This window comes from Athene cunicularia (genome assembly GCF_003259725.1).
Source record: "Athene cunicularia isolate RWA chromosome 2 unlocalized genomic scaffold, athCun1 chr2_part2, whole genome shotgun sequence".
In the NCBI taxonomy this organism is placed as follows: domain Eukaryota; kingdom Metazoa; phylum Chordata; class Aves; order Strigiformes; family Strigidae; genus Athene; species Athene cunicularia.
The window spans coordinates 212,075-228,980 of NW_020799096.1; the positions used below are offsets into that span (position 1 = coordinate 212,075).

At 43.4% G+C, this 16,906-nt stretch overlaps 1 protein-coding gene across 2 annotated transcripts in view; it reads right to left on the bottom strand.

Annotated features, from left to right (window-relative positions):
* The window catches only part of EGFR (epidermal growth factor receptor), a 46,196-nt gene extending 29,606 nt beyond the window's left edge, over window positions 1–16,590 (bottom strand). Inside the window, exons 1-13 of one of the 2 annotated variants that reach the window (XM_026843882.1) lie at window positions 16,441–16,590; window positions 14,819–15,005; window positions 14,020–14,154; window positions 12,235–12,303; window positions 9,252–9,370; window positions 7,659–7,800; window positions 6,677–6,793; window positions 6,002–6,128; window positions 5,829–5,902; window positions 4,557–4,647; window positions 3,598–3,797; window positions 2,442–2,574; window positions 910–1,009 (exon numbers count right to left, since the gene is read on the bottom strand). In XM_026843882.1, coding sequence (XP_026699683.1) covers window positions 910–1,009; window positions 2,442–2,574; window positions 3,598–3,797; window positions 4,557–4,647; window positions 5,829–5,902; window positions 6,002–6,128; window positions 6,677–6,793; window positions 7,659–7,800; window positions 9,252–9,370; window positions 12,235–12,303; window positions 14,020–14,154; window positions 14,819–15,005; window positions 16,441–16,521 — 1,575 coding nt within the window. In that variant the 5' untranslated portion in view covers window positions 16,522–16,590. The remainder of the gene's footprint in view (window positions 1–909; window positions 1,010–2,441; window positions 2,575–3,597; window positions 3,798–4,556; window positions 4,648–5,828; window positions 5,903–6,001; window positions 6,129–6,676; window positions 6,794–7,658; window positions 7,801–9,251; window positions 9,371–12,234; window positions 12,304–14,019; window positions 14,155–14,818; window positions 15,006–16,440) is intronic. The other variant, XM_026843881.1, reaches the window with a different exon arrangement.
* Window positions 16,591–16,906: the final 316 nt, after the last annotated feature.

Genomic DNA, 16,906 nt, shown 5'->3' on the forward strand with positions numbered 1-16,906 from the left:
GCCACTGAACTTTTCCTGTTCAAATAGTCTGTTGTGCTCTTTTTACATAAAAAAAAAAAAAAAAAAAAGAGAATTACAGTTTCACAATTAAGATAGGAGTTTGATCTGATTAAAAGGAAATCATTTTGCACCATTGCCAAACCGAACATTTCATAACACAAAAGAGTATTCTCAAAATTAAAGAACAAAGTTGAGGAAGACTGTATGACTAGCAAGACTACACTGTATTAACTTTTGCAGAAAGAGCTTTTGTATGAATTTGGAATATTTAAACAAATTTGAAAATCCAATTATTTTATTTTGATTGCATTTCTTTGAACATAATTTACACCTGCCATTACTTGATTATTAACATAGGTATTTACTATAACCTAGTTAAAGAAGGGAACACGGTTTTAAGTAAAAAATGCTTCTTGCATATTTTTCAGTAAACATTCTGTTTTCATAACGATTTTGTCATGTTTTTTCAAAAACTCAAAAAGCTACTGTTTTAATCCACTATTTTAAACAGTTTTTTTCACTCTGAATAAGGAAATTTAATTTCTTCACACCAGCTTGGCAGTTCAGTAGCTGTTCCTGAAATGTTCCTGAAATGTTTGCCAAATTACCATATCGTGACATACATAAGTAAGGTTTTCTTTTTTTCTGTTAAAAGATACAACAAAGAAAGGTCCTACAATACCTCTGACTGTGGATTACACCTATGATGAGTGACAAAAAAGAAAAATAACACCCTGAGGCTACTTATCCTGTCTTTCTGCCCTGCCCCAAGATCTTGACTTCTAATCGCCCCCTTCTCCACTCCATCCTGGAGAAAGGTAAATGAGACCTCAGGATTATCTCAACACAGGAATTATGTGTTAATACACGGTCAGAGATGCAAGTTTGCTAAACTGAATCTGCTCTTACAGGTCCAGTGCAGGTTGCGTTGTACGCGGTGGAGTTTTGCACCAGGCACTCAGGGTGGCAGGGGAGGCACTTGGAGTCTTTTTCAAACTCTCTCGGCTCCCTGGAAAACAAACAAAAAAGATAAGTAATTAAAAACCAGGCTGATTAGTGAGTGATAAATTGTGGTCATCTCTCCTTTTCCTGACTTTTCCAGTTTAAACAGATTGGGATGATGATAGTGAGACAGGAGAAGGTACAGGGGGACTCTCCTGGCTACACCAGTAGCACTTGCCCAGTGCATCCAGGGGGAGGTAAGAGTAAAGGATATTTGGTTGACGGTGAAACACATGGCACTCCAGATTGCACACTACAAATTAGTTTACTTTCCCTTTTAAGCTAATGACACAGACTATTCACAATGATTTCCAAAGGCTTTTAAACGGTAGTGATGCAAAGAGATCAGCAAAAATAGTTCAAGTGATTCCAAGGCTCCAAATAATAATTAGGAAAGTTAAACAGCAATGCACTGATAATTAAATTCATCCCCTCCCTACAACACTCAATGAATCATTAAAATATGAAAGTTGGGAACAGATGGTTTCAATAGCAATAAAGCTATTCCACTTCAAGTAATGGTGTTATTAATTAAATTAAATCTACCCATCATTTGACACAAAAAATGCCCAGATCTGCCTTTCAGGTCATAATAGCTGCTGGAGGGAGTTCGCTTACAAAAAAAACCAGCTGCTGAACTGCAAGTTGCTAGAGAAATATAAACATCAGGGGCATCAGCATCCTGTCAAGTACTTGCTTAATACTCATGATTTTTAAACATCAAACTTTGCAAGATTTGTTAAAAAATTCTTGTAATTCCAGTGCTAGACATGCCTTTCCCACCTACATCACCTGTTGAACTGACTGAAAAACGCAGCCTCAGCCCTGACACACAGGCAGCGATATGTTTTGCTCGGCCTGAGGGAGGCTGAAGCAATAACTGCCTGAAATTGCTGCTCCCAGTGCTTTTCGGATGAAAGTTCATTCTCCCTTGACTGCAACTTTACAAATTGCAAGGGCGAGCTGCTCGTTTGAGCAAATACGAGTCCCTTTGCTGTAAGGAAGCCTACTGAGCAGTGAAGCCCTGGCTCTGGGGGTGACCGAGCTCTGGGTGACTGCAAATGGCTCCAGCTCTTCCTCAATGTGTTTTACACGACACACATAGCTTGGATTTTCACCGGCGCTTTACGCTCCTTTATTTCTTATGGGAAGAAAGCATAAGGCTTAGCCTCCTTGGGCTTCCAGATAGTCTCCTTGTGGGCTTAAGGGGATGTTTTCTTTGCAGTCACCATGGCAAAGCAAACTCCTAAGCAACGCTGAATGGCGAAGGAGAAGCACCTCAGCTAGGTACTGTGTTCACACAACGTTTTCTGCAAAGCCAGTGAAATCCCATACCACCAGAGACCCTATTTTTTGATTTCTTTCTAGCTACAACACATTTTAAAAACCAAAACCCCCAAATCACTGCCAAAACCTGAAGCAGTCCTCAGACACTTTACCCTTGCAGGATGTTGCACTGTTTCACACACTCCTTTTGACGATCAAAAAACCTGCAGGAGAAGCAGTGGAAGGGTCCCGGGCCCCAGCAGCCCACATCCGAGCACAGGGGGTCACAAACATGCCTGGCAGCAGCTGGGAGAGAAAGAGAGATAAGAAAAGCCATGAATGTCAAGGCAGGAGAGAAAGAAGCACTGCCAGGGGACTCCATCCTGACCAGCCAGTTTCTCCAACCTATTCCAAGGCAGATGCAAAGTGGCCCTGGCAGTGTGGAAGAGGAATAATCATGCTTCTCTTATTTCCCAAAGCCTGAAATTAAAAGTCACTTCTGACCTTTCAAAATAAGAATGAGCTCCTCTGTGACAGCTTAACACACATATAATAAAGCTAAACCAGTATCAGGCTGAGAGTTGGAGTTGTTCAGCCTGGAGAAGAAAATGCTCTGGGGAGACCTTATTGCAGCCTTTTAATACTTAAAGGGGACTTATAATGCCTTTTTACCAAGGCCTGTAGTGACATGACAAGAGGTAATGGTTTTAAACTGAAAGAGGGTAGATTAAAATTAGATATAAGGAAGAAATTCTTCCCTGTGAGGGTGGTGAGACACTGGCACAGGTTGCCCAGAGCAGCTGTGGCTGCCCCCTCCCTGGCAGGGTTCAGGCCAGGTTGGACGGGGCTTTGGGCAACCTGGGCTAGTGGAAGGTGTCCCAGGACACAGCAGAGGGATTGGACTAGATGGTCTTTGAAAGTCCCTTTCAACCTAAACCATTCTGTGATTGTACGACCAATTTCCAAAATAAAACAAATTAATATTCTGCAAAGAGAAATAATCAGATTTTGGACCACTGCAGTCACCAGCAGCATGGTTGAACAACAACTCTGGCCTTGTCAAAAAAGTCCAACATTTGGAGTTAGTTTCTGTGTCCTTCAATATACGTGGCTTCACTATGCCCGTAGTGGTTAAGAGCTCCTTCCCATCTGCTGTACACCGTGAAGTCCACATCCTCTGTGGGAAAGAATCCCACTTTTCCCTCATCACCTTCATTAAAGCAGTATACTGATGAATTTTGCAGCCAAGGGAACAGAGAGAACTGCTCGAATTACTCTTGCATTTCAGCATGAGCTTCCATGGGGAGCAGGTAGGCAGCGATGACTTACCACATTCATTTTTATTTCTGTTTTGTATAATCTTTGTTTTCTGGCTCTGAGTTGCAAACAGGCTCCGCCAATCCATGGTGTCAGCGTAGCAGAGGTTCTTGTTCTTCATAATGGCAACATCTCCATCACTTATTTCCTTGAGAGAGCGCAGCCCCAAGGACTGTATTTTCAAGTTAACAACGGCAAGGGAATACTGGCCACTAAAATGGAGATGGACAAAAAGAAAACACACGGAAGAAAGAGAATTAAAAAGCAGGGTTTTACTCAGCACATTTTTCTTTTGGTTTTCAAGTGTGTGTTGCTGTGAACTGAATTTTATTCAAGATGCTGCTCAGCCCTCTGAACTTAATGCCTGGTACATGATATACCTATTGTAAAATAACCACAATACTCATATCTGGTTTTCATGTTTTTTTTAATCTAAAACTGGCAGGACTTTGTGCACTCTGTTGAGTAAATGATGTGCAACAGTGGTTGTAGGTAGAGCAGCTATTATTTTGTGCTGGTCCACCAAGCCATCCTTCCTCTTGGGACAAGCCCAGAAGGGCACTGGATGCACTGCCAGTGTCTGTACCTCCTGGTAGCCACCATCTCCATCACTGACTGCCCAGCTTCCTCAAATTCCTAAGTGCTTCTGATCACATCGTAACTTGCCCCGGACTGCAAAGAGCACTCTCTGTCCTGCTTGTGTTTCCAGGCTGGTGGGGGAGACCCTGGTCCTGAGGGCAGGCTCAGGGCAGCCCTCCACATGCAGCACAGAGTTGAGGGTGTCTCATCCCTCCATGGCACATTAACTACTGCTACAAAGATGGTGCTGTACTCCTCACAAGGTTTTTCCCGCTTTGCATCACTTTTGGGACACCTGAGTCTCACACTGCTTGTTACATTGATGTACTCAGCCAAGCACCGCTCTAAACAGAGTTTCTTTTATGGTCAACTCTGGCACATGATTTACTTACTGTTGCTTGGTTCTGCCTCGTATAATCTCCAGATTTTCAAAAGCATAGAGATCAGTAGCATTATCGGGCCATGCCTGAATCAACAAAAATCCTGAAATAAAGAAAAGAAGATTAAAAATAATAATAATGATAAACCCACAGTCAGTATTGGGAACAGAACCTCCTCGTCAAGCTCCTCCTGTGCTAGGAGAAGGTGCTTGTGCTTTCCCTGCGGTTATCTGGGAATCTCAAACATGACATTTTAGGGAGCAGGGAGATATTTTTAAACCCCGTTTTATAAACAGTTTACTTCTTAGCCCGCCACAAGGGCTTAGGAGAGTAAGACATGAGTGTATTGGTGAGCTGCACATCCTGCCACACTGAGCCACCAGTGATGATGGCTCTGGCCAGCAGATATCCCGGGTGAGAGGCTGTGGGCTCTGGTGCTATGGGACAAGGCATTGCTCTGTCCTGTTCATGAGCTGCCCTCGGGGAACAGGAAAACTGAAGAGAAAGCAGAAACAGAGAGCCGCTCGGAGTGGATTTGCTAAGGCAAGCAGATTTCCCTGCTCAGTTTGAGGTGCTTGGGAGGAGGGGGAGAATTTCAGAAACTGCAGGTTGCTGTAAGAAGCTCTGGGGTTAGTCATTGCTACCCTGAAGGGAACCAGACAGGTAAAAAAGAGAAAGAAAAGGGTAACTGGAGACACATCTGTGGGCCCAGCTCTGATGTTACGCTCATTTTATAATGGGCTGAACAAAATTACTTTTAATTGATACTTGGTGCAAGACGGTGGCTGAGTGCTCCGCTGGCTGCTTTGTGCTTGTGGACACACATTCACCCCAAGGAAGAGCTCTTCAGGCCAGAGAGGGTGTCTCCATGAGGATGATGCAAGCCACTGAGCACGCTTCCCTAAGGAGCTGCTGAAAGGTTTTCCACAAATAGAAACACACTTGGCTTTTTTTAGCCGGAGTGGCACGCCTCTGCATCACCACATACTTCTTGGGTGGCTGAGGATCTTCTCTGCTTTTACTCTTCTCTAGGGCTGATAGTTCAGCAGAAGGGATGATCTGGCCAAACCACACACCTTGGATGGGAGACCAGTATGGGTTATGTGGGCGTAACACTGGCGAGGCATTGCTGACCACCCTTGTGAAGAGTGACCCCTGGTAGCTCAGAGACAGAAACCATTCACTTACACCTCTCTTCACATGCTTAAAAAGTTTCCCTTCTCTTCCTCTGTGTTTTTGGCAGTATCAGCTAGAAAACACTTTATCTTAAAACTCATTGCTAACCTGATATTTCTTTGACTGTTTTGAAGACATCCAACTTCTTGGGATCCAAGGGTAAGGTCTTCGTGAAGGCATCACTGAAACAAACAGAATGAGGAATTGGGAAAAGAATGGTTCAGCCTGAATTTCTCCCTAGCCCTTCTCCTCCAGTGCTAAACGACCAGCAGGCAACTCACCCTAGAAATGCAACTGGGAGAATGCTGACGTCCCCGTTGATCTTGGTACAGTTTTTGAAGGAGTCGATGTTTGTGGCGTTTATGGAGAGGATCCCTTTAAGTTCACCTATTCCAATGCCGTTGCACACTGTTGAGAGAGACGCAAAAGTGAGAGGGGAGAAGAGTGAAGCCCAATCACACGAAAAGGGGTAAACATGAAGATATCCTTAGTTCACAAAGCACTCCCATGAGGCCAAACCTACTACTGTAAGATGAGTTTCATAGATCTGTTGCCTACTTTTGCTTTTCAGAAAGCATCACATGGTAACGGCTTCCTGCTTGCCTGGCTGTGCAGCTCTGGTCCGAGCAGCTCTGCACACAGGCTCTGGCACATGCTCTTCTCTCTCTCTGTCCCATTTTAATTTTTCTCCCCTTGATGAGATACTGGGGAGGACAAATGAAGCAGCAGGCTGATGTGCAAGATGCAAAGGCACACAACGCACCGTTTATCTACTGTACCTGTGGTGTATCCCATGCTCCACAGCCCTGTTTCCTGATCAAACCACCTGTCAGATCTCCAGACTATCACTGGATATTTATATTGAATTTGCACTTAAGGTCAGAACTCCATGTGCTTTTTCTAATAAATTACCTATCATCCCAAAGCCTTACTGGTTTATTCCATGCTTTTTATACCTTTGCTGCATAGCCCATCACACTTTTTACACTTCCGAACACCATTTTCTTCCACTTCGTAAGTATCGGTATTGCATGAGCGAACACAGGAACCATGGTCTGTCACCACGTAGTTGTCTGGAAAAAACAAGGATACAAAGGTCACTGAAATACAAGAGAGATGTGTTGGGGGATGCACAGGCACCTCAATACTAGGAAGAAAAAGTGTTTTGGAACTTTTGGCATACTTAGCGAAGCACAGGCATTAATTATGACTTCTCACAAACATCCTTTGAAGGTAGGTGGACATACAGTGGTGCCACCAGTTTATAGGGAGGGGAATGGTCGAAGAAGGATAAAAGAACATTGCCATGGTCAGGCTGTGCAGCAGTGTCATAATCAGGATCAATACACGGCACTCCTGATCCCTCACTCTTCCAGGGTAAGGGCCAGGCAGGGCAATGGTCAACCTCAGAAAGGGATACCAGTTCCGTATGCTAAACTGTCTCTTATATTAAAGTTTTGATGGGTTAAAAAAGCATGGGCATGGAATAGCATGAAAGAAAAAAGCAGGTATTTGTAGAGGAAGCAATGACCACAGGCCTTGAGAGGGAGGGTTTAAATCAATGACTTTCTACCAGTCCCAATTAAGAACCAGTTAAGGGTTGATACTGCTTTGGTAATCCACAGGATTGATCCCCTATGGACGTTGTTTTGATGATTCTCATAAGCTGTTTTTCTCCCCATCAATTGAAAAATCTTCAGAAGTCAAAATTTAATGGTTAAAAATCAGGGAAGGCGATGGATTCAGACAGTTTGAAGAGGCTTTTTTCTTTACCAGCTATTCTCTCATTTTTGTCACCCATTCCCAGTTCCCACAGAAGCTGAAGAGAACAAAAAAGTCTTTTCACTTGGCCATAACACAGAGGGATGACACAGGTCCCTTCCCACCTCTCTTCAACCCCCCCACCTCCTCTGCGGCTGCAACCTGAAATGAACTTACGTGGACATTCCCTCACACAAGTGGCTCCAAAGCTGTATTTTCCATCAGGGTTGACATCCATCTGATAAGTGGTGGGGTTATACAGGACCAATGGGGGACACGTATCCTTGCACGTAGCATCATCCCGAAACTTGCGACATGCCTGTCATTGAACAGCAGCACCCATTAAACTACCTTCTCTTTAAAAAGTGGCAATGATTTTACGTTAGCTCTTTAAAAACACTCTGATGGGCTCATTTGTTTCCTGCTCAGCTCTAACAGAAACCCTAAGCAGCTACAGGGATGGTCCCTCATGCTTTGAAGGTGAAAGGTTGCTTCAGGTTGGGCAATCAAGTTTAATTTTTTTAAAATTTTTTTTAAAAAAATTTTAATAAAAAGAGAGAACATGAGGTTTTCTTGTTCTGAACAAGAAACATTAGCACTCTGGTGAAGAGCTGCTGGGATTCACGTGGGAACAGGAGCAAATCTGCATGCCTTAGATGGGAAGAATTTTCCCTACAAGCAGTAACCAGATCAAGACAAATGTTACTTTTCTTGGCTGCTTTTTAATAACCTAAATCAAATCAAGTCCTTTCCTGCCGATTACTGACTTTTCTGGCTAAAAATTAAACTGAAGCCATTATATTTGGCTGCAGGTAATGAATAATTTAGCAGGCATTTATGAAAGACAAGTTGGTTCTTCCAATCTAATTCTGCATTAAATTAATAATCACTCTCTTTTCCTCTTTTTTCTTCATTTGCTTTCCAGATCAGAGAGAATAACTGTCTTCTCTGTGAGACAGTAAGTGCATCATAGCCACGCAATTTATAAGGGGACCAGGAATACAGATAACAGCAACAAACCCCAGACTGGATGGTTTCTGTGGCAATTACTCAGGTGTCACTTAATTCAGAATGAAGTGTAGTGCAAAAATGGAGAAGACTTAAAATCACAGCGTGCACCAACCCCCTGAAACTCTTGTAGAAAAGCAATGGGATTTTTTTTTTTTTTTTCCTAAAAAAGCTCTATTGGCTCCTTCTTCCTCCATTGCCCCAGGGTCCCCCAAATGCAGTGCTTTTGAGGCAAGTGAAAACCAGAAAGGAAAACCTTGATTTCACATCTGAAGTTCAACGAAATGCAAAAAAAAGTGAAGACCCATCATATCTTATTACAAGTTCTGGCTCTAGTAAACCAAGAAGATTATTACTGACTAGCACTAAGGAGCACAAGGCAAAGCTGTGCTGGCATGGAGAACCACCGCACCATGGTGGCAGCTGAGGACGTGGGGACCTGCCTATGTGGGGAAGTTGCCCTACAGCAAACACTTAGTTGCTCTACAACAACTCTGAGCTCATTGGACTCTCGAAGGCACTAACACTGGTTTGGCATGTGCTGGGAAGGTCTGCCTATGGAGTCAGTAAAGATCAGCTAAAGGTGCTGTGATGTTCGTATCCTTTTCCCTCCCACCACCCAGCCATGCAGGGAAGCCCTGGAGCACCCTGCAGGTCAGCATCTCTCAGAGGCCTTTTTGGATGGAAGGGGATATGCAGCTGAAAGCCTGCCTCGCCGTGTCAAGGATTTAAGCTGCTATGGTCATGATGTAGAACCCTTACCAGGCAGTCGCTCTCCCGAGGCCCCGTGCACCCCGCAGCACACTGGTTGTGGCAGCAGTCGCTGGGCACCTTTCCCCTGCACCGGCCAGAGCACTGCTGGGCACAGATGACTTTTGTTACTGGAAGACACAAGAAAAAAAGAAAAAACCCATCAGGAATGAAGAACATCTAAGCTGTACTTCCTGCAGTGGGATCAAGAAATATAGAGAAAAGGTCTGGTGCAGGATCTGTGCTACATTTTCCCCATGGGATGAGTATTCTGTCCTCATACAAAGCCAAAGCTCGGGAGGGGCAAGAGCTGGTGTGGGTGGTGGTGAGAAGGGGTTGTGTTTAGACCGTAATTATCTTGGCTCTTGCGAGGTCCTAAGCACTGTGGTCCCAGCCAGCAAACCATGTCCTCGAGATTTTGTATCTTACAGCTGGGCAATAGAACAGGATCTGGCCTTATTTTGTTGAGAAAATCTGCTATTATCGGTGCTAGCTTTGGGAAAAACAACATGACAGGAGAACTGCCAGGATTTTGTACTAAAACAGGAAACTGTACATGGTTGGTATGGTGTTAGGATCCCTTCAGTGCACTAAAAACATTTCTGAAATTTGCCGAGAGAAGGGAGACCCACTCAGCAGACCGATTTCATATGCATATTGTATTATTTTTCTTTAGGCTTCAATTCCTTGGCCAAATTTTATCTTCATTACTCAACTCCCACAGGCTTTGCACCAGTGCAGCAACCCGGAGGAAGAACTGGCCCTGCTTCAGCTTTTTGCAGGGAAGCAGAAACTGCCTGAAACGTTTTGCTGAGAATCAGGAAATCGCCTCCATTTGAATATTAAAGCAGAGAAAATGATAATCAGAACAATTAAAAAGCCCCAGAAATTAATGGCTAGCACGTGTTTGTATCAGAGACCCAGAATTGGGTTGTTTGTTCTCTACGAAAAATTACAGATCCAGAGACCCTGACATTAGATGTCAGAGAAACCCAGTTCGCTTCATTACAGCATTCTGAGCATTTCGGCTGTGCCCTGCAGCAACTGTTATCAACTTTGCAGTTGGCACAAATGAGTGACAATATCATCAGGAATTTCTGTAAGTCCGAAACAGATGGTTGTTAATTAACAGAAAATTATTGGAAAACGTAGCCCGCTACAGGGTATATAATGGTGATTTTTTTTTTTTGTAAAATCATATTTCCTATCTTTTTCCATTGCACACTTTTGTACCCAAACTGTATTATTTCATTTTTCTTGCAGGCCTGTAAGCAAGATATATTTTAAAGGAAACAGATTATTTCCACAATATGCATTATCTTCTCTGATAGCAACTCCTCTGTTCAACTAGGAACAGGGGAATAAAAGGCACATTGTTCTACACGAACAGCATTTAGATATATTTTTTCATAAGCATCAGCAGGGGAGTAAAACAGCTCGTCACTTTGATAGCTCTTGACTAGAGCTTCCTGCTGGAAACGTGTATCACAGCAAACGTTTATATTTCATACAGAATATCCCACATTTTTTGAAGGAGAAGGATACGTATCACCCCAAACTCTCCCACATATGGAAATGTGGAATACATTTTCAGTTGGCCAGATTCTCAAATGACTGGAGAGGAGAGCCAGAGACTGCAAACGGTTTCATTTTATGCACTCCTAGTCATCCTCCTGAAGCCAGCAAGAGTTTGTAAATGCTGGAAGTTTGCAGGGCTGAGACCTGAGGTTTTTCAAACCACCAGGACAGCTGTGCAGCCTCAGCTGCGGGGACTGACCTGGGAAGGGCTTTGTGTGCGCAGCCACTGTCCACCTCAAGAGGCAAACTGCAGAGCTGACTGAAAAAATCTAAAGCTTATACTAAATGAAGAGAAAAAAGCTATACGTTCCTTTTTCCTTAAGCTCTAGAAGCTGTACAGATTTGGCCTGATACTTGCAAGCGAGAAACTTAGGTTTAGGTCATTATTTGCAATGGAAAACTGAAGCAGTATGTTGCTTTCGTTTACGCCATGTCTACATCAGCAGTCTTTCCACCGAACTTTACGAACAAAGAATCGAAACCGTGCATTTCCCCATTTATTACAGAAAAAGGAAATAATGAAGTAGGGAAAAAAACGGAGATGATCTTCCTCCTCAACATTTACTTCGGAAAAATAAAGCCTTGCGAAATCTCAAACACTTCTAAATGGATGTTTCTGTTCCTCTTAAAATCAAGGCAAGTGTCCTACTTGCAAAATTTTACAGTAAAGCACAGGCAGCCAAACTGAACGTCACAATGCCAAGTATCTCTATATACAAATCAAAAAACGGCTATGCATTTTCTGAGAGCCTTCCAAAGGTCCTCTGAGCACAGTACGTAGTGCAATTACTCCCATGAAGGTGACATTCTTTGTGTTTACAAAAGAAACCTACGGGGATTCCGAAAAGGGGAATTAAAGCCAGCAAAAATCAGTTTGTGTTGTCGCTTTTAATTGTGGAAATTAATCCAAAGCATTGTTAACTGGCCTACAGAATATGACTCTGCGGGAAACAGCAGGAAGGCAAACAATTTACCATGCAGCTACTGCATTCTCTCTTTTATGATAAAATAACTTAAAGAATAAATGTTCTCAAGTGCAGATGGGAGAAAGTTGTGGGCGACAGACAAAAGCTTTCAAAGCAGGAGACAGCTGCAGTCTTTTCCTTCTGGAGGAACAGCACAACTGCAGGGAAATCCAGACCCAAGTCAAACCACCTGGAGGTTTCCCCTCCAGAAGTGGAGCTACTTGGGGAGAGTGGGCACAGCTGTCCTCCTCGCAACTGTGCTTCTGAAGAGCGGGAAGCGGGCTAAGTCTGTCTGTGGTGTGCTTCAAGGAGTCCCAGCGAAGCAGGATGAAGGGAAGGACAAGTGTGAAACACGTGTCACTAATTCACACTTGACAGGTTAGTTTTTTGGTAGATAGAAGTTTAGTTTGTCAGAGTGCACAAGGCATTTCTTAATTAATCTGCAGGCTTACACGTCTGGCAGTTCTGTTCACCAGGGCCCCAGCAGTGGTCTTCTGTGCAGTTCGGATGGCATTTGGGACCTAAAAGATGAGAGCAGAGTATTATATTCCATAAACATGGACAACAACATCATGTGAGTCCCAGAAAACAAAGACTTGACCTTTCCTTCTTGGTAAGTCAGGTGAGGAAGCACCAGGGCCCAAAAATTTTGAAAGCTGGACCTTAAATCCTTACCCTGTGTACATCTCAGGTGTCCTACGTGCAGATTACACACCTTTGAGCAAGCGAGCGCAATACTCAGCCAGTCTAGCTTATGAAAGAGGCAAATTTTTCCCAGGAAGAGGAATCTCAGCTACTGCCCGTCTGGCCTTTCTGCTGGAGTCTGCATGCAACGGCAAGTCACCGCTGGCTAGCGGCCGGGCATGTGCCAGTTGCTCGCTACAGGCCACATGTAAATCAGTGTTTCTGAACAATGAGGTTCAAAAAAGAAAACAACCCCAACTAGATTCACCAGCAACTGCCAGCTACTCTGGCCACAAAGTAATTTGACTTGTCTGCTTCGCTCCCTCCTCCCACCCTCTGCCAAAAACACTCCTCGGCGTAGGACTCCGTGGGAGATGGATGATCGAGGTGGCAGGATGGATGGACACCCTGCCTGACCTTGAAGATTCAGTGCTCTTTCCCATCCCTTCCTCCTTACTCTTTTCTTCCTTTTTTTTCCTCTTAATGACAGGCAAAGTCCCACAGAAACATCTTAATAAAATCATAAATGGCTGTCTAAACAGATTAATCTGGAACTCACTACATTTAAGAGGCATTTCCTACTAGAGTGATTCTTCCTGTTAACTACATGTGATTCTCCTCCCTCCCCCCATCAAATAGCTGAACAAATGCCAATATTTGTCCGAGAAGAGTTGATTGATTTGATATGAGACCAAAGAATTTTATTTTTTTTTTTCAAGTTGAAAAGTTAAAGGTTAACATTTCTGTGGTGTTTAGAGCCAAACTCCTGTGCTGACTTGTATCGTTTGCAACCCCTTGATTATGCTAGGGCTGTGCAGAAAAATATGTCAACACAGAAGTTGGCTATTAGCTCTCAGGCAGTTACGCAACTGGAAGCAGATAAAGAAAATATGTTTTTCTGCCAATTTACAGTGCCAGAAATTAAATGCTCAGAAATGAAAATAAACTCTCCTTTCCATGAAATGACTGGGGATTTTACAAGGGACTTGTAAGGCTGCAGGATTAGCTTGAGCCCACTCAAAGCACACGCTACACAAACTTTTAAGTATACGCTCATCTCCCTGATGATCTAAAGCATCAGATTTATCTGCCTGTTTATCATTAATTTTGCAAGGACAATCTATGCAGCCCAAAACACTAGAGTTTACAGCACTCAGCTTGGGCTTAAAGCTTAAAGTTCCACAGCAACTCCATGAAGGTACCCATATGGGTTGTCTAGACCAGAGCCTTACATTGTAAACAGAAGACTGCTGGAAAGCGAACAAGTGCACGTTACTCTGAGCTGTCTTTGAAGAAACACATATGCAGGATACTGTCTAAAACTAAGAGAAGCTTTCCCAAGGACTTCACTGAGCTATGAATTAAGGACCTAACCACCACAAAAAATTACATCTTAGGCCAGTGGTGAAGAAATTAAAGGGCTTCCCTTGGAACAGGGCTTGGTGGCCCTGCGTGCAGGAATTGGTGGACCTGAAACCCACTGCACAAAAGATGGGATGTTTGTTCTTCTAAAATGGGGGAACGCATAGCATTTTTGGTTAGTTAATACTCACAAGAAGACAGGTTGCTTGCAAATTCAAGCACTGTGAGAGGCTTCTTGCTCGTGTCAATGATGTCATTCCAGAGAACAGTGTCCATGTTGCACAGTTTGGGGTTGTTGCTGATTTTAACACCTCCATTGAGAATTTCTGCCACAGAAGGAAAAAAATTGGTAAGTGAAGCAAACATCAAACTGCCTAAGTCTTCCATCTCTGATCTAAAGAACAGGAAATAAAAGACATATTTCTTTGCCTTAGTCACACTATGCTGACAGAACAGGACAGTCTGCATGGCACCAGGACTCCAACTAACATTGGGCTCAGACTGACAGGTTCTGGAGGGTCAGCTCCTGTTGGATGCCACTACATGTGGCTTTCTGCCTGCCTCCAAACGCCACTACTCTGAGCAGAGATGGCATTGCTGGTGCGCACAGCCAGAGACCATCAGCCAGAGACCGTGTAAGACCCTAACTCACATACCACCAGCTCCCACTGGAATTTAACAGAAAATACTGTCATGTAAGCACTAGAATAAAATACTTAGCCATTTTGGGGGACACAAATAAATCTCACCTCACTTTGGATTTTCTGGATCTTTCTGCAATGGGTAATTATGAGCTTTCTTCCATCTTTTGAAGAAGGCTGGCTAGCAGGAAAGCAAGTAGGAAACTGGGAAACCACATTCAGATCTTTATTTTTAAAGCAGGACTTGATGGCATATGACTTTGAGAGATCTTCAGTCAGATCCTGATACCAATAACCTTACAGTTGAAGTTTGCTTTACAGGTACCTCCACCTCTTGCTCCCATCTCACCTGATAGCCGTTTCATTGGCAGCTCCCGGAGTCCCTGGGTTTTATTCATGTGGTAATTAGATAAAACTGCCAGGGCATAAGAGTTGTCATAGAGCACATTGCCTCGTATAATCTGGAGGTTTTCTAGGGGAATGACATCCACCATGTTAAGCGCGATGAGCACGTAGCCTGCAACCTCCTGTATTGTCTGAGAGAACAACAGAAGAAACAAGGTGCTTAATCCATGGCACTCTTCAACTCTTGACATTTTCCTCCTCCCACCCCTCCAATCCACCATCTTCCATATTTAAGGAATGATAAACCACTTAATCTCATTAAAAAATAAATATATCTGAGAACAAGAAGGGACTATGTGGAAAACTTTGTTTTCTAAGCAGGTACAGACTGACCCTTAGAGCAGCTACCGGGGGGTCATTCCAAAGGTCCAGCTTATGCCTGTTCTGTCTCCAGGCAAGGGCAAGCAGAGCTGCCTAGGGGATGCAGGAGAACAGGGCAAGCATGTGTGATACGGCAACCAAGTATGATTCTTCCCCTGAACACTTGCCCAGCCTCCAACCATTGGCAGCAGAGAGATGCCATCTGATTGAGGCTTTTACACTCTCTCTTCTGTGCTCCTTCCCTAGTAGATCCTCCAATGCTTAGCAAAGCAGAAGAGCAGGTAACCATCTCTCTCTTAAGCACTAAATAGTTACAGGACAAGACAGGTGAAGCTCTGTCTCTGGATGTAGGTTAATTCCTGCCTTGTACTGTGAAATGTGTGCATTTCTATTTCCTACAAAAATCACTGTAAAGGAAAAACCCTCAGACTACCACTTAGGATATTTTTCTATTCTACGAAGACCACCAGTGATTTTTAGGGAGACCTGTTATGTTCCTGGGAACACTAAGCTCAAGTTGTACTTGGGAAAGAAAGATGGCAATACCGTCATATTTGTAACCCATATGTCTGAAACAGCTCTTTTCTGATGTTCTTGCTTGTTACTACAATTAAATGCTTTTTTTCCTTTTCTTTGTTCCCTGAGAAGGAAAGCTACACCAAGAGATTACTCCTCTAAATCCAGAGGATTGACCTGTTTATTCAAATCTACCATACAAGAGCTCTTCATACCAGACATACACTTGTGTCAAAAAACGTCTTTCTATCCTGCCTCTTTCTTTCAAAACCTCCTGATCTGATAACTGGGCATACCAAAACCAATGCATGCAAAACACTTTCTTCAAAAAATATAACCTGAAGTGTGATGCTAGTGGCAGTCTGACAGCAGGGGAGCAGAGTCCTGCTCCTCGTCTGGTGGGGAACCTCTGAGGAGTGAGGCAATGGGTAAGGATGTAATAATATCTGTTAATATTTGTAAATGAAAAGAAACCCATCTGCATGGCAGCCAGCATATGTTGGCAGGTGCTTAAAAATCTATTTCCCAAAGTACCTGATTTAGTATAGTAGGGTTGAGCGTATCCTGCAGCCTATGGGTAGGCTGAGACTGTGACCTGCAATTTCTCTGACATTAGCTAGCTATGTTTTTGGATCACCACAGAATTTATAGGTTGCTGATCCTTTGCACTTGAAAAAATGCAGTAAGAATCCTTTAGCAGGGAAGGCCACGTTGGCCAAGAACACCAACCTTCAGGAAAGAGAGGTCACGATTGTGCTCCACGTATGTGATCTCCAAGTTGCTCAATACCACCTCGCAGTTGTTGTACATCCTCTGCAGGCTGGTGAAATGGTCTTCCACATGTCCCAGCTGGGTCAGCTTGTTATTTGTCCCTTGACAAACTGCAAGAAAGAAGAAAGCTCCATGAAGGAAAGTACAAGGTAAAGACTTGTTGCCCACCTGTTTTTACAAGTACCACCGTAAGTAAAGAATCAGCACAGATTTGTAAGAAACAAGATCGATATCCTGCTTGATCATAATGGCAGTAGTGTAGGAAGCATGCAACATTTCCCAGGCACAGACATTTATCAGAATTAAGATCTGGATTAACTCTTCGTCATTTTCTGTTATCAAAAAAACCCCAGGATGAGGCCTTTAAACATAAGTAGCACTATGTTTTCTGTACCATAAACGTAACTCAGCTCCTGAGGATAGG